At 40.6% G+C, this 23,424-nt stretch overlaps 1 protein-coding gene across 3 annotated transcripts; it reads right to left on the bottom strand.

The window, feature by feature from the left end:
- Positions 1-54: 54 nt before the first annotated feature.
- Positions 55-22,496, bottom strand: vwc2l (von Willebrand factor C domain containing 2 like). 3 transcript variants are annotated; one of them, XM_068702767.1, is made up of 5 exons: positions 21,614-22,496; positions 20,027-20,560; positions 15,225-15,323; positions 9,362-9,491; positions 55-4,493 (listed from the first exon to the last, which is right to left on the bottom strand). In XM_068702767.1, the coding sequence occupies exons 2-5, from the start codon at positions 20,426-20,428 to the stop codon at positions 4,342-4,344; spliced, it is 783 nt and encodes a 260-aa protein (XP_068558868.1). In that variant the 5' UTR covers positions 20,429-20,560; positions 21,614-22,496; the 3' UTR covers positions 55-4,341. The 3 variants fall into 3 exon arrangements, with proteins under 3 accessions (XP_068558868.1, XP_068558874.1, XP_068558882.1); XM_068702773.1 differs by lacking the exon at positions 21,614-22,496 and adding an exon at positions 21,332-21,594; XM_068702781.1 differs by lacking the exon at positions 15,225-15,323.
- Positions 22,497-23,424: the final 928 nt, after the last annotated feature.

The raw sequence follows: 23,424 nt of genomic DNA, 5'->3' as shown, positions 1-23,424 counted from the left end.
AAAAACAAAGCAATTAATTGTCTCCTCACAGTACGGGCACTTGTGGTGTCCACCTTTTTGTGTGTGTGTGTGTGTGTGTGTGTGTGTGTGTGTGTGTGTGTGTGTGTGTGTGTGTGTGTGTGTGTGTGTGTGTGTGTGTGTGTGTGTGTGTGTGTGTGTGTGTGTGTGTGTGTGTGTGTGTGTGTGTGTGTGTTCCCCACCACCAGCGCTGGCCTGAAGCTATGTGTGCTTTAAGAGTCCTTCTACTGGCCGTCTCCCAATATGTCATTTTCAAAGGGATTAGTCAGGGATGCACCTAATTGCTATTGATTGCTATGTGCTGCATAAAATTGCTTCCCTTTTCTTGTCCACGGTGGGAGGTGGGAGAAGGCAATTAGTAGTGCGGACGAGATAGAAGCCCAAACTGACTTGTAATGACACAGAATGGAGAAATAAACCTGCGAGTCATGCCCTTGAGCTTACTGAGCATTACAAAACCATTACGATCTGGTTCATTCTCATCTTCTCTCAACCAAATATTGTATTACTTTTTTTTTTTTTTTTTTTATTGTGAAAGGTTCTGCTTATAGAAAGGTTACCTGGAGTTTGGCTTTGCTCTGGGTCAGCTGTTCAGTTTCATAACGTTTATTATTTTTGTGGTTTTAACACAAAGAGAAGGGCTAAATTCAGGGAGATCTGCCCAGCTGCATCCTAAAGGGTTCAAACGAACCATTTCAACTCGTCCTTTTTCTTTCCACCTTTCAGTGATCTCGTGTTGGGAAGCATCAGCATAATTCAGAGTAGAAAAAAAAATCCACACAATTTTGCCGAATAACACTTCTTTTCAAGTCTATTTAACAAAATAGTTTTTGTCTCGATCAATAATACACATTTTTCATTTCTTATGACTTTTTTTTTTTTTTTTTTTTTACTCCACCTCAGATTTCAGAATACACATTAAACCTTTGAAAATATTTACATATGAACAACATGGGCAACACCAATGTTTTTTTTTTTGTTTACTTTAAAAACCTTGTTTCTTGTACAGCGTAGAGTGAACCTGTGCGAGCATATGGTCATATACAATCATCATACAATCTTAATTTTAAACCTAAATTTCAAATTTGTTATAGAAATGAAACTATCCTTTGAGTCCCTCATGAACAGACCCATGGTGCCCCAAAAAACGAATACAATTGATTGTATAATAACAGCGTTTCTCTCTTCGTAGTCTGGGTTGGTTCTCAGGCACACTTTATGTAACAGTTTTGTTGCTGAAAAAACGAACAGTTTCCAGCTACAGTAAGTCGGTGTCTCATGGAAAAAGCAGATGGTATACCTTTAGAAAACGCTCATGTACAAGCCTGCGGTTTGAATGATTTGAGGACAGATGGGGGTCATTTGAACAAACATTTACAGACATAAAGACTCAAATTTCTTGGCAGAAAAGGAACAAAGATGGACGGCGCTGCCGGTCTGTCCTTGAAACTGTGCATTTGCAAGGAGACATGTAATTCCCCCCGGTTTGCTCAGAAAGAGGCTTTTCTCCGAAATGCCTCTCTTATTGTGTTTTTAAATGCTTGCGTATTCTTTTAAACACATAGGAATCTACTGTACGTTAATCCATGTGGATCCTAATTCATCAGGTTTCATTTTATAGTAATTCTCATGACTGTTTAAGGAGTCAACCTACTTACAGTGCAGACTCAGAGCACCGGTACAGTCTTGCTGTATTCTTGCATCTCCTTTGCGTGGTTTTCTTTGACTGTACCTGCTCTGAATATATGATTTGCTTACTTTATTTCATATCGCTTTTTTTTTTGCTTCCCACTAACAGCATGGAACACAACTCGGCTCTTATGGAGGGCCAATTGAGCAGGATCTGGGTCTGAAAGGAATGACTTTATGTGGACGACCACTTCACCCTCTGCGCTCCTACCTTCACAGAGTTGATGGCAGCAGCTTGTAGCTGGCAGATTAAGGAGATGAGCAGCCATGGCACCCCAGATTATTTTAACAAATGCAATGAACCTCCTTTTATACTCCAAATACTCCTCATACTAATTCACCCAGCTGGCTGGAAGGGTAAGACAATAACTATGTTTGGGTACTACACAGCATTAAACTATTGCACAGAGGAGTGTGAAGAAAATAGCACTTGAAGCATTCTGGGCCGTTCACACAGTTTGAAGCCAAAGGCCATGCTTTGTGAATCTTATCTGGAACAGTAGCAAAAAGGCATCAGCGGTGATCGCAATGCCTCTGAGCCCAAGCACGCTCACTCCAGTCTCTGCTACCCAGTGATTCCAATATAGCTTTAGATTCATGTACAGGCTGAATCATTATTTGGCATTGAAAATAATTAAGATGAAGGTGCTTTTTTTTTTTTTTTTTATTAATCCTAAAATATCTGGAGCACCGAGGCTGTGATTGATAAACCGTAGGTGTCAATTTAGTTTTGAGTCTGCAGACTTCAAGCCAGATAGATGAGGACTGTCTTTTCCCAGTAAGAGACACTAAATCACTCTAGGTTAATGATGAAGATGACCCAAGCTCCATTGTTGCACTTAGGATTGAACTCCACCCACTCTTTTTTTTTTTTTCTCAATTCTGTGATCCCTCCATCAACCGTGTGCTGCAGCTTTAGAATATGCAGCAGACTTTGCAGACCATTGGATTCTTCCAAAAATTAGTTTTAGTGCCTTTTAAGGTAATATACCTCTTTATTCATTGGTCTTTATCCTATGTTCATTTCTGTCTCATTACAAAGTGCTGCGAGCTGCTATTAAGCAGCCCATCCATCACCACCCAGGAATAGGGTCTAAAAGGTTAACGGGAACGGATTTTCTGGAAATGGAAAAAAATTCTAGTGATGAATGGCATGAGCCTACTGGAATTCACCTTTGAATTAATGACTAGTATTTATCATCTCAAAAATATCGTGTTTTGGGCCCCGGGTGGGTGCTTTTTCTTTCCGACTGGACCACTTGAGGACCACTCTGGTGTTGGGAAATATCAAGGCAATATCTTAAGCTTGTCTTTATGATGTAACCCACATAGCCACACCGCATTGGAAGAGCTTTTCTAACACATCGGAGAGGGGAGGGGCTGAAAATCTATTACACAATCTATAGCAGTGGGATAATGTAACAACTTTGTAACATAGCAAGCCTTATAAGTTTAAGTGCTTCGCTGGGTGCAGATCAACATACTGCGGCTGTGAGGCTGCGGATGAATGGCGTGCTTGTGCATGTTCACATGTGTGTGCACGTGAATGCTGCTTAAAAGCATTTCGACATACGCAGAATCCCTCTTTTTCTCTGCCGGTTTCTGGTGGAGTGTGCCCAGTACGCAGGCTGCAGCAGCGCCAAGCACCCAGCTGGATGATTTATCACAGAATACTCCTTGATTAGGGGAAATTAAAGCAGGCTGCTCTTGGCTCGCTAATTGCTTTGATAACAAGTTCAAGCAGTTAGTTAGCGGGAATATTTTTGGAGGATATGGACCTCTGAGAGAAGACAATAACGACAATTAAACCGGAAGAGGCTGTCCAAAGTTGTGGTTTTGATGCAGTGTTGCAGAAATTTACATCTGCTCTTCTCATAGTTGCTTGCCATCACATTTCCTGCTTTACCTAATTCTACAGTTCCAACTTCCTGTGCCGGGACATAACTCCTAAGCATCGAACGCTGAGCAACAAAATCTGCGTTTGGGGGTTTTAGAGCAGTTAATAAAATGAACGGTAGCATCATCTAACTGTTAGAGGTGATTTCCTGCCAATAGCGGTCAAAAGTCTACTGAAGACACAAACGTTTATGTGGGATGTGCATCGTGTAAACAAGCTCTGAGAGTGAAGTGTTGAAACTCGAGCACACTTTTGCAGTGCTTTCACAGGTGTCAATCTTCATATAACAAAAAAGAAAAAGAAAAAGCGCTGTTAAGTGTGCTTACAGTTTGTTTCTCCTGCTGTTGGAATATTACAACACCTGCGTGATTGTGAGAGACAAGTACAACAAGCAGATGACGTACGCACAGAAATCAATATGAGCAATCCGACATTGCCAATGGTTACGAAAGTATTTAAGGAGCATAGAAACTTTTTTTTTGTGTGAGAGCAGCAAGTCAACTTCTGAAAATATATATAGGACAATTAAAACTGGAGGGTGGAAACAGCCTTGTGACAAGTTCTGACTTCTTCTCACTGACTACATTTGTGTTTGTGTGAAGCTTGTGAGAGCATCTCTTCGATGCTGCGCTGTCTCAGGTTCCTTAGGAATTGTGCTCCTGCCCTGTCAATCATACAAAATGGTGCAGTAGGCAGGGCCATGCCTGAGCTTTTCCACCGTCCCCTGTGGAGTCTCTCTATGACAACGTCTGGCCGTTGAGGCACTCCCGCCGCAAGCACTGCGCCGGCTTCCACCAGTCTCCGTTGTGGCAGCGGCAGATGGTGCAGTCGTCCACCTTTACTTCAATTCCGGCTGGGATGATCGTTGTTCCAGCAAAGCAATTTGGACCTGCCGCATGGGAAAGGGGGGGAGACAGACAGGAAAGAAGGAATGAGAACGACAAGAAATGGATGTGGCTCTCCCGAGGGCTTCTCTTTTCGGAGGGGTGGTGGAGTGATGCAGAGAGCTGTGGGGAGTTAGGGGAGTCAGAGCAGACGTACAGATCTTTTCACGGGCATGCACCGATGGGCTTGTTTTTGCAACACTAAAGCGCTTTTGTTAGTCTCCCCTTCTCCCTCGACATGGAGCGCTTTGCATCCTAATGCGCTGCAAGCAGAGAAGCTGCCAGGCGCTGGCTTGGCAGTACAGAGAGGCTGGAGTACAGAGAGAGGCAGTAGGGAGGATGGTGTTAATCACTTCAGTCTGTATGAAAAGGCCACAGAACTCTTTAGCAATTCCTTACATGATTTCTCTTCTCACACACACACACACACACACACACACACACACACACACACACACTGTGCAATAAAGAACTCAGATTAATTTTGACATCTGATTTATCCTGAAAACCATGTCGGATTTACTTGCACGGATCCCTTTTTGTTGATTTTCGATTCTAAAACCAGTTTGATTGTGTACCAGTGGAACACCTCATACCCATGTATTTGATAATCTCAGCAGATAGAGAGACAGATTAATCCTGGGTACATTTTAGGATCTGTACCCGTGGAAGCCGAAAACGGGTATGCGATGCATTTATTATTGGTAAATACCACGTGAAATAATTCAATCTGATTTGTTTCTCCCTGCCTCGGGGCGATTTGAGGTGGCGTAAATCTCCCTCTACTTTTTGAGAGAGCACAGCCAGAAGGTGCCAGGAATTCTTCCCAAATGTAATCATCTAGATGAAGCAATCAGCCGCTCAATTGGTGTGACGGTGACTTTGCTCTCAGTATACGGCGCCGTAAAACTTGCTCCATTCAAGACTCGATGAGTAGTCGTAAAAAACTCATATGTGTCATAACTCTTGAAGACACAGTAGCTTTTACATCTTATTTTCATGGACATCTTAGTGTCACGGTGAATTTGATTTAGTCCAGGCAAACTTAACATGAGCAATGAAACTGTATGGGAAGTTGACCTGAGGAGCGTTGCTACACAGGGTACATTTGGGGACACGGGCCAGCTGCTTGCACATCTGTACAATTATTCAACTTGGGTACAGAATAGGCCTTTTTTTTTGGAAGACATGTTGATATGTCACAGTAGGAAAGGCATGGGTGTATTAATTCAAATGAATGATGGCTGTATTCCATTTAGCTGCTTTGATTTTGGGGTCCTGGTATTGAGCATGCTGGTTCACTGTCACGGCTTACTGGGACAGAGCCACTGTCAATGACATGAGGAACATCTGTTCTTCTCCTACTCAACATATCTGCTATGACACTAATGCTTCTTATGATAGTGTTGGGGCAACTCAAAGCACACGGTTAAGGTTTGCTAAAGAATTGAAACTCAAAGCATGAGTAAGGCCAAGTTGACTTTTTTTACATTTATGCATGACTTTTACCTTACCTTTAAGTAAAACACTGAAAATATTCAACTATAAGTAAGTCTTGTATTCGAAAGTAGTCCATGTGCAGTAAAATGTTCACTGTTTTACTGTTATATTTAACATTTTTGGATTATTTTACTGCTGCATTAATGTGTATGTTTGCATTATACTACTGTAGATGTTGAAGGTTGTGCTAATTTTCAAAATTTGTTAAAATTGGTTATGCTACTTTTTGCCACTTCAAATACCGTTGGGTAATCAGCAGCCTTGCATCATATGAGCTCATCATACGTTTGTAGCTCCGCTGTCCTGTGAGAACCACGTACCTCTAAAAAGTCAACTTTTTATGAGCTCAGAAAAACAGCCCTGTGACAATGCTATGTGACAATGCTAAGCAGTCTTAAGTAGGAGAAATGTCTCCACCCACAAACGAACACTTAGTAAAACACTAACATTCTAAATGCACATACGTGGAGATGCATGGTTTTCACTAAACAGGAAGTGGATGAAAATGTGTAACCTGAAACGTAGCAACTAAAGCTGTCAAACAAATGCAGTGCGACAAAACTAGAAATCATTCTATTTCTATATTTGAGTTCTTTTTGGACCTGATAAAAGCCCTTTGATCTGAGCTTAGAGGAGACATTGAGAACGCTTGCCAAGTCTTAACTCTCATTGATCTGCCTCTGGACAGCTGGCACAGGTTACAGGACAAACTCAGTAGAGGTTGATGAGGGAAGAGGAGGACTGGTCCTGGCTGCCAAGTGCGATTGTTTATTACAAGATAGACTTAGAGCCACAAGGACACAGTTTCAGCTACCTGTTACCATTCGAAGGGCACGCTGTCGCCCATCCGAGCTTGTGATCGATTCATGGCCAATAAAATTTAGTGAGGTCAGGAAATGTTTGTCCTGTGTTCTAGTACATCATACTTCCCCTGACTGCATATTAAGGAGTGAATGCATACTAGGGCTCATTGCAGCCTATTTGGCTCAAACATGATTATAGCTCTTTCCTAGAGGTGAGAAATGCTTCCATACAAACTCATCTGCACCTGCAAGCTGTCCTTAGCTTGACTTCAGTCTGAATATGTGACCTAACTGTAGCCAGCTATATAGCACTGCTACTTTATATGTCTGCCATCATGGATTTTTAACAGTCTTCAGGCAGATACGTAGCTGGCTTAATCCCATCAAAGTGAGAAAATGCTGGCCATTTTCAACACACTTCTCATTATCATTTTCTTCATGAGAAATGTATAACTACACGTATCTCCTGATATATTTACAATATATAATTCATGAGAAAGATAAGAGCTGAATCAGTCAGACTCGATGAACGTGGATCTCAGAGATAAGCACCCTGGCTAACTATTCCACTGCACTGCCTTCAGCTCTCTGATGCTGTTTTCAGGGTCTCCAAGAGGCAGACGGTCTAAAAAAACATCCTAATAATAGAAAGCTCAAAGCACTGCTATGCTGCTAGCATGGATGTACAAGGCCTTGTTAAAGGCAGGGTTGGTAATCTCCCCCAAAATCATTTTTGTTATATTTGTTAAAATCATAATTACATCCAGACAGCAGTGAATAAATCAAATTATCTGACAAAGACTGTAATAAGCCCGTCCAATCATTTCATTGGGCATGAATGAAATGATTGGACGGCCTACCTGTGAGCACTCATCCGTAGTCTCTCATAACGTGCTCGTTTGACAGTTATGAGTGTTAATAATGACCATATTCATTGTTTTCTTTCATAATGATGTTGCTGACTTTTTTTCTCTCTAGATTTAGTAACTTTTGGAGCTATAGTGCTGCTAGATACTTTCATTTCAACAGAGTTGGCAACACTGGGCTGGATTTTTCATTTGGATAGTTTTTTTTAAATCTAATGTACTCTTGCTAATTTTTCAACATTATCAACCCTAGCTTTCAATATTAAATACTTTACTAAATCTGATGGGTCTGGTGTTAAGCAGACACCACAATCACCACAGCAGACTATGAACTGTTGCTATTCATGTCTGTGTCATAGAATTGTTCCCTTGTGAGAAAACACATTGACATTTTAAAAGGGTTGCACTCATTTCACTCATTTGAAAACAAACACTTTCAGCAGGTGAAGACGACAAATGTGTGACTGTCTTCCACTGATTGCACGTCAAGCCGGAGCACATAAGTAGATGTCTTCCTTTCACAGCCTCCTGTCCCTTGGCCAAAAAAATGAGAGCTAAACAGCATTCTGCATTGTCCTCTCCCCACAGCCCTCAGCTTCCATAGAGATTTAACTGGCTGCCAGAGCCTGACCATGCACCCTTGGGGAGCCTGGAAACGGCAGGCCTACCCTGAAATGCCAAGTGTGTCACTGTGTCCTGTCAGCCTGGATTAGCTCCCTTTCTAGCAGCTACTGCAGCCTTGTTAGTGTGGGTGTTTGTGTGTGTGTGTTTTGAAATAACAGAAAGAAAGCAAGGGGGATGAAGAAGAAATGAGAAAAAAGGGTGAAAGAAAATGTGGGTAGTTGTTGTGAAATAGCCATTTAGTATCCGCCTCAAACAAAGTTCCTCTTATCACATTTATAGGTCAACCGCTGCTTGAAAGAAAAAGAAAAGCTATTTCAGGACATTCCTTTTAGCATATTTCTACCGGAATACCCCTTAACAATTTCTCTATTTTGGCGTGGCATGAAAAGACAAAAGCATACCGTAGTCCTGAGAGTGCATCTGTAAATGTTTGTCATGTTGTTTTCATTTGAGTTCAGGAAAACTTTCTTTGCCAGGTCTTTCAGCTCTCAAATGATCTGAAGCTTACATTTGAGCCAAATGACAAAATAGAGAATGCAACATTGTGTTGTGACTGCATTTAACATTACCCACAGGCACTCTTTGCTGTTTAGCATTCCAGCCCGTATCACATTGCAGTCGAACAGTTACTGTACTTTAGTCATAAAGCTCCATCTGTCCCTCAGGATTGGTGCTGGCAAAGGGAAATCTCCCACCTCGCCTTGTAAATAGCCAGTGAACCATTGGAATCCTATAATTCTAATTTAGGGATTGGCTGTGTGTGACAAGGGTGTCAGGGCACTGGGAGATAAAAGGCTCTCAGAGGACCCATTAGTCCCTCCTACCATGCCTTTAATCAATGGACTAATGTTTACTCTGCTTAGTGTGTCATTTATAATTAAAACTAGTACTGCTCATTAGTGTCCAACGGGCCCAAGGTAATAATTTTAATTCATAAAACATCAATTACATTCTCATCCTCTAAAGGCGCGGCCATCAAATGGCGATACCGCGGATAAACTTGCCGTCATCGTTTTAATGAAAATGTAATGACTTCTGAAGAGTGTGCAGAGTTGTATTCCAGAGGAGACGAGTGTTTACCGTTTTTACAGATGGGGCAGCATTGCTCTGGCTCGTACACAGGGTTGACGCACTCTGGGACGGCGCAGTCAGACACCACACAGTGTACCTCATTATTTGGTTCGCAGCGGCACCATTCACAGGGTGACGGCTGTGGGCAGAGGGGGAGGGAAAAGGAATCTGGGTTAGATGATTCAGTAGGTTTCACCTTTATCAGTTGGTGTGCGCTACGTGATTACTACTGGTCAGTAGAATGAACAGCCTGCCCCTGTGCTGATATTTCCCAATTAAAAAAATATTCCCATAACATGCATCTCATACTGTCTTCATAAACAAAGAGACAAGTTAATAAATTATTCACCAAGCCAGTTTTATTAGGCTTCTTGTGTCTTAACAAACAGAGCCTGTAGCTGACTTTGAATAAAATCACCAGAAATAACTAACAAGAGAGTCTACAAAGTAGTGTTGATGATATTCAGTATTTTTGCTGCATTCTGCTGCGGCCTGCCTCAGGAAACAGTTCAGAGGCTTATCTCTCCACCTCTGCAACATGTAAATCAGTGCAATGCAGCTCTCTGCGCTGCTGCCGCTCACTTGACTCTATCTTTATAAAGTCTCCTGACCGGAAAATGAACTGTAATGCAATTACATGGAGTGGAAAAATACAAACTGTTTCCAAATCACGAAAGGTCAACTGTTCATCGTATTAGATTTTTTTTCTTCTGCTCATCAAACAGTCTTTTGAGGGCATCTCTGCTCTGGGTCTGCTCTATCAGCAACTCAGCGCTCTGCACTAAGCTTAGAGGGTGCATATGTTTCATATTTGATAACCCTTTTGCAGCTCACATTTGATAAAATATGTGATTTTTGTGGAGAGCAGCAACTGAAACCAAACAAATAGTTCTGATAAGTCATAATAAAGTAATTCACGTATCCATCTGAAGTCCACAAATTTCCCAAACTGCTGCAGTCAATATTTAAATGCATCAATTTATATTTGTTAGGTTTTTGTGCGGATTATACAAACAAGATACATCGTGTTAATTATTGAGCTTGTTAATTGGTGGGACAGAGCCATAGCTGCTTCCCCTTGTTTCCAATCTTTACGCTAAGCTCGGCTAGCTAGCTGCTGGCTCCAGCTACATATTTTGTGCCAGAAGATTGGTATCAAACTTCTTTCTCTTGGCAGTAAAGCGACTAAGTCTATAACCAAAAATGTTATCGTTTTTATTATTCCTTTATATGCTGGATGTTGTGCTGTGGAATACATAATTTTTTGTCATTTTGCCATCACCTATCCCAAACGCATTAGTTCCAGACAGCCATAGTTCCACCAACTTTAATTGAATTGTAGCAACAATAACAACAACAACAGTTCCACAGTTCAGTTTTGTGTAAAGAAGTGAAGAAATGAAAGGGCTGTGGTAATAATGGATGCTTTAATGTGACTTTTATCAGCCGATTTTGCCAGGATGCATTAACATGCATCGAATGGCAAGTGGCCAGGCTTGTATTTTTAGTTGAATTAATGACTGAATGCACTGCAGCCACAAGTTGAATATGAGCAACATTAATAGATGGAGGGGTGGGGTAGAGAATATATAAAACTGTCTCAACTGAAACAGTTAAACTTCCTGATATTTCAGACAACGGTCCAGTGGGATTAAATGGTATCTTCATATATGATGTTTAGATAGGGCAAGAAAACAGTAAAGCATAAATCTGACTTATTCCAAGGAAATGACTGAGTGCAAGAAGAGCGCCTGCATTTGTGTGTGGAAATGTCTGTAACTTGTGTCCTGGTATAAAACACATTGTTCCGTATGTTTTGCTTTATATTATTCACACTCTTAGTGATGTTAATGGTAATAGATTTCATCTGCCTATTCATTGTACCTGTTGTATATTTTAGAGCTTCCACTCCCTGATGTTCAACATGACTTTCCTTTTTCTAGTGTAGCTGCAAGGAAATAATAAAAGCTTTTAAGAAATACACACAATGATGGGACCTGAACATCTATAACTCGGCTCTCCTCATTAGAAATCCCTCTCATATCTTATCCACACAAGTAGCAGTGCGCTCATGTAAATAAACCAAAAACTATTTCTCTTTAGCAGAGTTAAACATCCTTACAGTTATCTTCCCCTCTGTCAGATTGAGCGCTCATACAGAAATGTACCAATTACACAGCAAGATGCTGTCTCATACATATGGAAGATGGACCACATTTTGCCAACCTGACAGACTTAATCTGTGGGGGCTGGCAAGGTGGGACTCAGGGTCAAGCAGTCAGCAGTGGAGCATATGCTGCATCTGACACCTGCAATCTCGATTCAAGATGTCATGGCTGCGTTTCAGGTTTCTGTTTCTGCGTGTTTCTCCAACAGGAATATTTGAGCTTTGCCTCGGCACCAGTAATTAAATACATCTAAAGCTCACTTAGCTTTGTTGTCCATGAGCCTTCTGGGTTTAGTGAAGATGAGATACTTTAACCTTGGGCAACATATAAGATCAATAACACCTTACCTTAAGTCAGTCAAGATTATGTTAGGTAGTAATAAATATGTCTCGTCAGGGAATTGAAGCAGCAGCAGTTTGCACTAATGAGTGTTTACAAGTCTTTACATGGAGGTTCAATCCCACTTTGGTGTTTACATGCACACTAATAATCCTGTTGAGTTGTATTTTGGCATATAAACATGATATCCTAGTTTCAGAAACATGGAATTAATTATTTATTGTCAATGAAACACAGACATGGGATGGATTCTAAGATTGTCCCAAAGTCTGACCATCAGGAGGAGACTCGCATCCTTATCGTGGAGGGCCTCTGTATTGAACCAATGTTACTTTTTTTCCACCCCATATGAAAAATACAAAAAGGAGGGTAGCTGTAGGAGCTACTGTGGTCACGTCTGGCCCATGTATTTGAAACACTTTCTGAAGAGAATGTCCGAAACTCCAACATAGAAGATAAACTGTATTGTTGCTCTCATCCCTTATTACTGCTGATAAGATGGGGAAAATAAAAGCAGCAGAGTCCTTGCAGCCAGAAACAAAAATTGGATCTTAAATGCTGAAAGAGCTCAGTGTGGACAGAAATGAAAGTCGCTGGATGTGGATGAGTCAGACAGACCTATATTGATGCAGACATTCAGAAACCTGGATATTGTTATAATAACAAAAGGATATGAATAACCAGGTTTCTCATATCCCATGTGAATTTCATATCCCATATATGATCACTGCCAGGATAAAACTTAAAACCAGGATACTAGTGTCCATCGAAACTTGACCTTCATAACAAAAGCAGCTATTAACAGGATCAACACAAACACATGCATTATTTGTTCTTTCAGTAATAAAAGCAATAGACTGACAACACAACATTCTTCTCCTCAACAGAGCCTTTACTGAGCAGTGGACGGTCGATTACATGTTAGTTTGAAGTATCTGATTAATGGTAAAAGCACAGTGCAATCATGAATTCACTCTAGGACTGAGACAATTAGTTAAGTGGATGGTAAGGGTCCAGCTTACACCAATTCTGATACATATTTGATCAGCTGCCAAACATACAAGGAAATTTCTCTAAAACGTAACAATGGAAACAATTAGACACGGTTTCACTGGAGTCTGCATCTGGCACAGACACGGTTTCCCTTTTCCCCCATAAAGCATATTAGTATCTTTAGAGGATAGAGAAGAAGACGATTAGACATCATATAGTCATCCTGAAAGTACACATTGGGGATGCATGACTAAATGTGCAATAACTTGTACTTGTTTTTCCTACAAAATGCATTGTCTGTAATAGTGGCTGCTGGAAAATTGTAGGGATAAATTGGAATTAAAGTCAACATAAGAATTAACATATATTATTCATGTGGTTTGAGGCGATGCAATCAATATTTCTGAAAATGAATGTGATCCAGAAACAACAAAACAAAGACTTAAAGTCATTGTTCATGGTTCACATTATTTTTATTATTTTAAGACTGAAAAGTACGTTAAGAGCAGCTGGCTTCTTGACGTGCTTATTCATTTATGCAAGAACGGCCCAAAAAAACTAGCATATGAAGTTTATTTAGCACAATTCATGCAATAAAGAAACATTTTGTTGTTGTAATGAAGTCTAGTGTTCTGGTTCAAGAATTGATCCTGACAGTGGTGGAACTCAGAACTTTTACTTAATTAAAAGACCTAAGTAAAAGGAGGAACACCACAATGAAAAAGACTTTGTTACAGTTAAAAGTCCTGCAAAATCATACTTAAGTAGAAATAAACAAGTATTAGTAGCGAGTTGTATTAAAAGTAAAAGTACTCATTTTATTCAAAGTGTTACATTTATTCTATCATTGGAATACATTTGTTACCGTCTATGCATCATCTGAATGTAAAGGTAGAACTCATTTTAACAACTGTATATACTGTTGGGTAGTTTCATCTATCAAAATGCACATTTTATAAACTGATAATTTGTTTCGCGAATAAAATCTTAAAGTTTCATTAAATTAAAGTAGGCCTACGAGTCAAATTTGTACTTACTATACACTTCCCGAGTAGTGTATGTAACAAGTATGTTTATACTACTCCATGTACCTATGACACATGGCAGATTCCTTCAATGAATTCATCGGCGCCTGGTGTTTTCACTGCGTCCTTTTGTGTTTGGTCTACCGTGAAGAGGATCAGTCATGCCTTAGCCCAGACTCACAAAAGAAAATGGAGCAGCACCAGCACTGGCACGAGCTGCCAGATGTTTTGGAGAAGAAAAGTCTCCTGTTGTCCCTGTCCTTTTGGCTGGGAATTAGAGTGAATCAGCTGTCATGCTTTTCATACCCACTCTGAGACAAATGGAGACAGGGCGGGGAAGCAATGAATAGTTAAATAACCTTTAGCGGGGCAAATAATAGAGTAAAATACTTTGAAGCTGGACAACAGGGTCACAGGAATTTCACTCATGTGCTTCATAGGAGTGACAGAAATGGGTTGACAGTTAAACTGCTGTTGTCCAAGTCAAAAGAAACATTTCACTGGTGGTCAGGGAATACAGGGGGGGGGGGGATGCTAAAAACACTCGTTCAGGGCCACCTTAAGTGCAAGGAAGTTCAAGCAAGAAAAAAACTTTTTTGAAAATGAATTGTGGCCTAATTGTTTTCACTCAATAATTTCTCCTAACTAGGGCCCTTCCTGCCTCTGGCAAATTGGATCAGACAACGTCTTTGGGCAATTATTTTTACAGCTTTTATGGCTGTTTTGTCTCATAGGTGTCAGTGCTGAAAAGCAGAGTCACTAATTACCGTTGTGTGTGATGTGTAGGCAGCTCTGTGTGTGTGTGTGTGTGTGTGTGTGTGTGCATGCTTTTATAAAATTCCCTGTTGTGATTGCCTGCACATGTGCTTTCACAGCACGTTTCTGTAATTACGATACACCGAGTTCTGCAAAGACTTTTGTTGTATTGAGAGAACAATTAAATGTCACAAGAAACAGACGAATCACAAAATGAAAATGAAATTGCCTCAATATTTAAGCCCCATGCAGTAGTAGGCCTTAACTGTGCTGCACTGGATAGATTAGTACCTGTCTCATGGGGATTTAAGGAAAGGTGAGTAGACACGAAGTATTAAGCCTGCAAGTTTCAGCATTGATATTACTTGCAAATGAATCAATTAACATTACTTGCCTCTAAATGAGAAATCATTCAAGATAGTCTGATGGTTGAAATCCACTGTGTGCATCTTTGTAACTAAAAACAATGTTGGAGCCCTCCCCCTTTTTAACTCTGCATTCCTTCCCTAGGGGGATCGCAGGAAGCACGGGATTGTTCACATTTGAGTTCACATCCCAGCCCTAGCCTGACGATCTGGGATCTGAACTCACCCTATATCGCCCGGTTCTTGATTGCAGCTGCGCTGGGGCCAGAGGGACGCCGGCAGCCATGCCGGGCGGACTGGTCCCTTCCTCATCTGATGGGGAACCCTGTAGGTGAAACACCTACTAAGGTTGAGTGGCATGACTCTCTCACAGGGAAACATAGCAAAAAAAGTAGAAAATACACCCACTGGTAGTAAATCTACACTTACAAAAAAACTACACTGTATTAAATGCTATGTTGCTAAATATACTTAAAGGTGCTACATTCCTAGTTGAGAGCATTGCTATAGCAGCATCAGCTATTTGTTATGTAAAGATATAGTGGAGTTATGACATTCTAAATGAAGTCCCACTCGTGTGTGTTGTAATCAGAGTTTCTCTGGGCTTTGTGTATGTTGCCGGCTCGTATTATAGACTTAATTGTCAGGTTGCTGATGCATGAGTTATACAAGCGTTCGATTCAACAAATGACAGCTTGACATTGTACTGCAGTCAGCTACTTTGTGTTGAATGAATGCCCAATACCACTTGCATGACAATAACTGCACACTCTACTTGCATGGGACTTAATGACTGACACATTGCATGATGGGATTTCCAGCATAATGGATAAAAATAAAAGTGTTGGATGATGCCAAGCTATGTGTACCTCAATTCTTCATCCCAAAAGCTCCAAACTGACCGCCTGTGCTGTGTCTTTGCGTTTCTCCTCCATCACCGGCTACTGAATATAAATGCAAACTTCTGCACGAGCACCGCAAAGGAAATGCCAATGAGGCCTTCACCAAAGGTTAACCTGTCGGCGTCTTTAAACAGGGGCCTGTATGTCAGTTACTGACGGCCTTTGATTTCCTTGAACACCGCAGGGTTCCGAAGCTTTCATGTGTTCACTGAAGAGACCCAAACCTCACACAGGATGTGGACTAAGATTTTCTAGTTACTTGTGTGGTCTTTGATAAGAGAGGCGGATTCGCACAGATTTCCTCTCTCCTTCATTTTGTTATGTAATTATCACTGAAATAGTCAATAAGAACAAAAAAATATTTTTTTTTCTCCTTCAAGTACGAAGAATGTCCTTCCTTTCTGGGCCCTCCAGTCAAGGATAGCATGCGGGTGAGCCGCGCTATTGATGGACTTGATCTCACATCAAACTGCGAGGATTATGCACTCACAGTGGCCTTTACAAAATCTGTGGGCTTGCATCCCAATGCAGGACTGAGCTTGATGCTGTCTGATGTGCAAACACACCAATCAGGACAGATTAAGCACATAGGTTTTAAATGGGCGAATCCCACTCACTCCTTATTAACAGCAACACTACAGTATGCCACTGTCATGCTGATGTGCCAATGCATAATGTTAATGGCCACATCAAACAATTATTTTCACTATCAATTAATTGATTATTGATTTTGATTAATAAGCAAATTACTTTAAACTACTACTACTACTACTAGAATTACTACTATGACTGATTTAATAATAATACAAATGTATAACACAGGAAAGCAGAAATTTCAATAGCATATTTGAATTGTTGCTTATCCATTTTTATTATGATTGACTAATTATCTAATTATTTATTCAACAAATTGTTTCAGCACTAGCATATTGGCCCCTAAGGCAAACACATCATGGTTGATTCATTCAGCTGAATGTACTAGAGACAGACACATGAAAAGCAACTATAACGATTTTAAATTAATACGGATAAACTGTTGTAGAATGATTAATAATGATGCTTGTCTACATTTTATCTGGCTTAACTCACTGTGTCCCCTCCGGCCTGCCTTGTCTCAGTGACAAGACAGCTAATATTCACAGGCCGACATCTTCCAGCAGAGGTTGGATTGCTTTACCTTGAAGTTATTACGTAAACTGAAATAAACACGACAAAATATTGTGCTGAAGCCTTGCATGACAGGTAAACAGCATTGAGGTTTTCAATAAAAGCCGTTGGTGTAATCGTCCAATTATATTCATATGCAACTCTTCTGCATAAGTGATATAAGTCTGTTATCAGGCGTTTGACTTCAACACAGGCAGCACAGGTTCATGTTCCTCTGATATGTAGTCAGCCTTTATATTTTATTATTTAACCATAATTATTATCTTTCCCTAACTTTAAAGCTAATCAATATTTTTATATCAATGGCTCAAATGACTATGTGTATGTGAAAGAGTTTGCTTGAGGTGACACAATGATCACAGACTCTGCTGGTCCCTTCAGCTCTATGGGATATCTTAGGAATATGTATCTTCAGTTTGGTTTTAAGGACTGCAGCTTTAATGTTTCGGTTCACTGACAATGCTCACATCAACCTCATCTCTAGTTGGATCAGACAGAGGTTTACGGCAACATATCTGTGTTAAATGAAGTGCCTGCTACTTGTGCAACGCCAGAGAGCAAAGTTAGCAACTAGCTGGTGAACTCAGTGGAGCATTTAGCAGCTAAAGAGCCCCAGGGGTTGGTAGAGACCAAACACAGAGCAAAAAGAGACGTATTCATCAGGTGATATATGAATGCTACTGTTGCTCTGTTTGCTAATACATTCACCATAACGACTTTACAAAGAGATAATATGTTGAGTTTACATCTACACCCTGTGGCCAATAAATAAGAAGCAATTAATACTGCTTGTGTTTTAGTTAGAATACCTTAACCATATCAATGAGTTGCTACTTATAGCAACTCATTGATATATATATATATATATATATATATATATATATATATATATATATATATATATATATATATATATATTTTGTAACTGTGTCCAATAGTAAAATGTTGGCTTTGAATGTTTTGCAGATATGAAAAACATGATTGTTATGGCTGATAATTAGAGAAAGTATTTCATTTTTTCTTCCAAAGCATTTTGAAGCATGTTATTGCTAAATAGCTGAAATGCTCTCAGTCTTATATATCTTTATGAGGCTGAAAGCATAAAATATTTATGCTTTCACATCTCAGAAGAAGGCTCAGATGAGGTAACAAGCTCAGACTTGTTTGGTACATATTAATAAATGCAACTTGTGTTGCTTATAATTGCTGATACATTTTAATATGAATAAGAGGTTTCCTCTTCGGATGATTGTATATGTTTATTTGTTTCATTCATTTATTTTGATTTGCATTTTGTTTGTCTCTGTGGTTAGCAACTGTGAGCATTACTAATCTTCCACAGACAATGCTAGTTAATGTTGAAAATTATTTTAAAAGCTTATTTTCAAGTATTCATTTAGTTCTGGAGTGCCTATCATTTGGAGCTGGCTGCACAAAATAGATGATTGGAAAGTGACTTATGAATATAAATCCTCTCTACACACAAATGGGAGAACCCATTTGTCACAGAGCTGTTGTTGGTTTGTGCATTCAATTTTTAAAACTAGTAAAACTTGGTGGATGTTTGTGAAAAATACTGTGTCCACAGAGATCTGTTTCTGAATAAAACTGATGGAAGAAATAGTTTTCTTTTTAAAAATCATGAGGATATTGGCCATGCCATCATTTTTCCAGTTTGCTTACTTGTCTCAAATGTTGGGATCACTAGATTTAGGTTTTCTGCCTCTAACGTTATGTCATGAAACGTAGATCCAGAAAAAAAAATTAAAAAACACACCCTCCAATGTAACTTCAGTCCTGTATACTTTTAATTCAAATCACTACAACGGACTTACTAATCTTAACTGGTTATTGATATATTTGCACAGACATGACCAAATGCCTTGTTTAACGATAGAGCTAAACTGTTGTTTGGGCAGCATTGAGCAGTCATAGCATATTTCAATCAATTGTTAAGGAATATGAATGAAGATGTTTCAGCAGGGGCAGCAATAATTTAAACACATACCTTAGTTGTCATAATAATAATGTTATTTATAATCAGGCAGAACTGTCATGATCGATAACAACTGATGAAACACTGGTCTAGAAACTTTGCTCCCTTCGCAGGAGACACGAGGAAACTGAATCTGCCAGCAATGACCCAGTGTCCAAAAACTCAAAGCATTAAATACTCTTATAGCATCTGCCAATTTAGTAATGCTGGGTGAATATTCAGTTGATGGTGCAGGAAGGGAGAGATGACATCACTCTGGGAGGCAGCCATCTTTGTGCCCTTGGCCAATAAACACATTTTCATGATACTTTTACTGTCCGCCAAGCAGTATACTCACACTATGCCTCTCTAACCCAAAGCTAACAACCCGACACCACAGGTCAATGCTGCCGTTGTATTTTGCCATGTTTCAACACTAAATAGCATTGAAGTCTATTGCTGTCAACAGGACTTAAACGTCCTCCTCTCCATGAGACCTAGACAGACATCAGGTTTTGTTTCATGTTTGAATTAATTGATGTTTATCATTTGACATGAGCATGTAAGTCTAGTTAGGGGTGTTCATGTAATTGTTTATGACATATATCAACCCAGACAAACGGCCATAAGTAAGATGGTTGCTTCTGTGGCATCCAGACTTTGGCGGTGACTGAATCAACCCGGCAAGATGGAACCAACTCATGAGCATCAGTTGGGTCGCTATAGCCCTCAAATATGTTTAAATGTGATCTTACTAACTATTTTATCATTGTACTGAAAAACAAAGATGAAATACAATGTTATTAATTAGATTGGAAATTATACTCCTTCTACTTTAGCCAATATGAGAAAGAAGCCTATTGGAAATGTTGATGGCAACTTTTGTTAAGAGATCATATTTTGCCATGTTTTTTGTAGGTTGGCGACTCTGAACCAACTGTTTCAGTGTTTCAAACGATCCAGGTTGGAGAACTCAGATCTTACCTTGAATTCTTCCAGTATTTTGTACGTTTTCCCCCGGTACTCGCAAAAGTTTTTCACCTCCTTGCACTCGGGGCAGCATCCATTGTGCTCCACTTTGGTGCACTTGGGGTGCAGTTTGGGGCACTCGGGCTGGTCGCACACAGGCCCGTCCTCCGCGCACACGCACGGACAGTTCGAGTGTCCCGGGTAGAAGCGCTCCCCGAGTTTGTAGACGAAGCCACTGTCATCCACGCATCCTTTCCCCCGGTAGTCATCGAAGCCGATGTTGTCACTGGCGGTCTGCTCCGCTTCGTCCGCGGTGTAATCCTCGGGGTTACCAACCGAGGCCGGAGACACGGCGTTCAGGGCCAGCAGGAGGACGAAGGCGGCCGAGAGGAGAGGGCCCATCCTTCGCCGCGTCATCGATATCCACGTTCAACAAAATTGTGTTGATGTCATCCCTAGGCTCCCGGTATCCTCTCCAGATCCGTCCTGCACTTCATTATTATTATCATCATCATCATCATCATCACCACCACCACTTGAGGAAATAGGCTGCAGTGGAAGAAAATAAGATATGATATGATGGGTGATGATTCCACTGCTATTGTTTTGCACATCCTCATAAACCAGTGAACGTCACGTTTCATATTCTACATTTCATTTGAAGCATTTTTCACTGCTGCAAACAGTCATTGTAGGGATCATTTAAGTTTCTCTCTCTCTCTCTCTCTCTCTCTCTCTCTCTCTCTCTCTCTCTCTCTCTCTCTCTCTCTCTCTCTCTCTCGCTTTATTGTTATTATATTTGTGCAAAATCTCAGCAATGGGTGAACGTCCTAGTATAAAAGAAAAGGTGACAACATCCACTATCTGAATTGGGTGGAGTGGACTCCTCACAGTATTGTTCTCCACAGTTCATTAAAAAAAAAACCTACTAGCTATCTTTGTAGAACTGCAAACTATATGAGAGCAACTAGAGACAACAGGTTGCTATATATTGGTCTATTTGCCTCGAAGCCAGTTATTATACAAATTACTATTCTGACTCTGGACTTCCTGTAACCTGTTCTTATACTTAATCAGCCATGTAACATGCAAATGCCTGGAATCATGAATGCGCAATGATTTAACCCAAAATGCATCACTCCATCGGAGAAGGGGGAAAACACAAAGCAGAATCCAGACAGTTAAGAAATACAAAGCTGAAAATAAATATTTCCCCTCGGCTTGGAATCGCTTGGTCAATAAATGCTGCGTGTCTTGACAGATCAATCGAAATGCCAGTGACAACAGGGATGCATATTACACGATATAGGGCAAACTCACCGCGTTGAAATAGCTTGATATCCACTTAGTGTGAAGCCAGACAGCCCAACATACTGCTAGAGCAGATTAAAGATAGTCACCCTATTGGAAACTTCACTTTATCCACAGGGTAAATTCCCCAGACTCCAAAAGACACTATAATCCTCCCTCACGGTCGTGATGATGGGTTTAAAAGCAATTAAACACCAGCCTTTTGGAGACGTGGTTCCCCCTTTCCAGTGGAAAGAAAACGATATCCACGTAAAAGTAGGTCTGCTTCACGATTATCCCCATCGGACTCACCTTTTTGAGACAAACAGTACACGTCCAGTGGCATGCGGTACGGAGGGAGAGACTGACCGAGAAAAAACAGCTCGAAAAAATCCTCTCGACAGTGTTCCCTGAGAATCCGGAGTCAATTCAATATTTCCCAACGACGCAGGTGAATGTTAGAAAGCTGCAGTCTTGTCTTGTTGCATACATCCAGCGGTTGCATGAACAATACAAAAAAAAAATCCAGAAGGATTGAAGTTAAGAGTATGAAAAATTAAACCAAACGAGATTGAAGCCAGTCATTGTTTGATATTTGGTTTTCGGCAGAGGTCGCGTTCATCGTCAGAAGGCGAGACTGAGGAGGGAGCGCTCCGACTTTCAGCACCTTAGAGAGCGACTGTCTCCCGCGTCCTGCACTGAGCAGAGCAGAGCAGAGCAGAGCAGAGCAGAGCAGAGCAGAGCAGAGCAGAGCAGAGCAGAGCAGAGCAGAGCAGAGCAGAGCAGAGCGCCCCGTCCCCCTCCGTCACCCACAGACACAGCAACGCTCACATCCAACGATCCGAGGACGACTCCGGCTGCATCCCCCGAACTGGTCCTGCAAGAGTTAAAGGCTGAAAAAAAAAAAAAAAAATCATGTGAAACGACGAAATAAACGGTCAGTAGACGTAGAGGTTCCTAGATGAGCAGCGGGAGGTAGGCTAGATCTGTCAAATGTGTGGAGTGCCTTTTCGTGTCTGTGAACGGGTGCGCCTGTGTTATTATGCGCCTGTGCTTGTGTGTGTGTGTGTGCGTATATGTGCGCCTATGCGTGCCATGTGTCTTCATACATGACCTGCAGCATGTTACCCTGAGTCACTCATTATCTGCAGCACAGTATATAGAAACCCATTTGTATTCTACCATGAGACAGCAAAAAAAAAAAAAAAAGGGGAGTCTGACTTGTTAGCCCCTACAACAACAGAAACATCCAGTATGGCTTTGCATAGCAGCATTAACTTTGTTATGGTAACTGGTAGGGATAGCCTGACAGTCTTGCACAGGTGACTGAGTGAGACCCAAAAGACTACACTTAATTAGTTATTCCCATGAGGAGCCATACCAATCTTTTCAACCTCAACCTCATGGCCTGTCTTGTTCAAATATAACTATGTGTTCATCATGACCTTTATCTGAGTAATGATTAAGACCTGATGTTCCATTGGAGTTCTTTTACTTGAAACACATATCAGTCCCCAAGGCAACTAAGTGTGAAACTCACCTCTAAAGACATTTGATACTGTTACATCTGCTGCATACTGACCCATCACGAAAGGTCAAATCCAACAAAAACAGCCGAGTTAACAGTTGGTGTGGCATGAATTCTGGGTATTTACAGTTTTCTACCTGACTGAAATAGCTTAAAAACATTTTTATAGCTATCCAGTTACAGAATCATACACAGATCAATATTGTTTTGGAAAAAACTTCTAATTATAAATCGGGAGAAGAGTTTTGTTCACAAATTCAAAGAAAATAATGAAGTCTTCAAATGATTCAAAGTTGTCCTGTTCCATTTTATTTCGCTTACAAGGGAAAGATGCACCACAGCCACCTCAGTCAGTGTCTGTGGTGAAAAGTTCAACATCGTACAAGATACCAAACCATTTTATGCACACATGAGTTCACGCCTTGGGATAAACATAGACAGGGAGTAGATGTTTTCGTACCCTGGCTATTGTTCTTATCTAAACACATGCCAGGTGCGTTAACTGGGAGTCAGTGATGGTTTTATGGTCTGTCTCAAAGTTGCCAAACAGAAAAAGAAGACACTATGTCTTCACTTCCTCTGTCCGAAGTGGGAG

Source organism: Cebidichthys violaceus, unplaced genomic scaffold, assembly GCF_023349555.1.
Source record: "Cebidichthys violaceus isolate CVI_PGR_0920_01 unplaced genomic scaffold, fCebVio1.0.p SCAF_11, whole genome shotgun sequence".
Lineage (NCBI taxonomy): Eukaryota > Metazoa > Chordata > Actinopteri > Perciformes > Stichaeidae > Cebidichthys > Cebidichthys violaceus.
The sequence above is the reverse complement of the archived record's forward strand: the minus strand, read 5'-3'. Positions and strand labels throughout refer to the sequence as shown.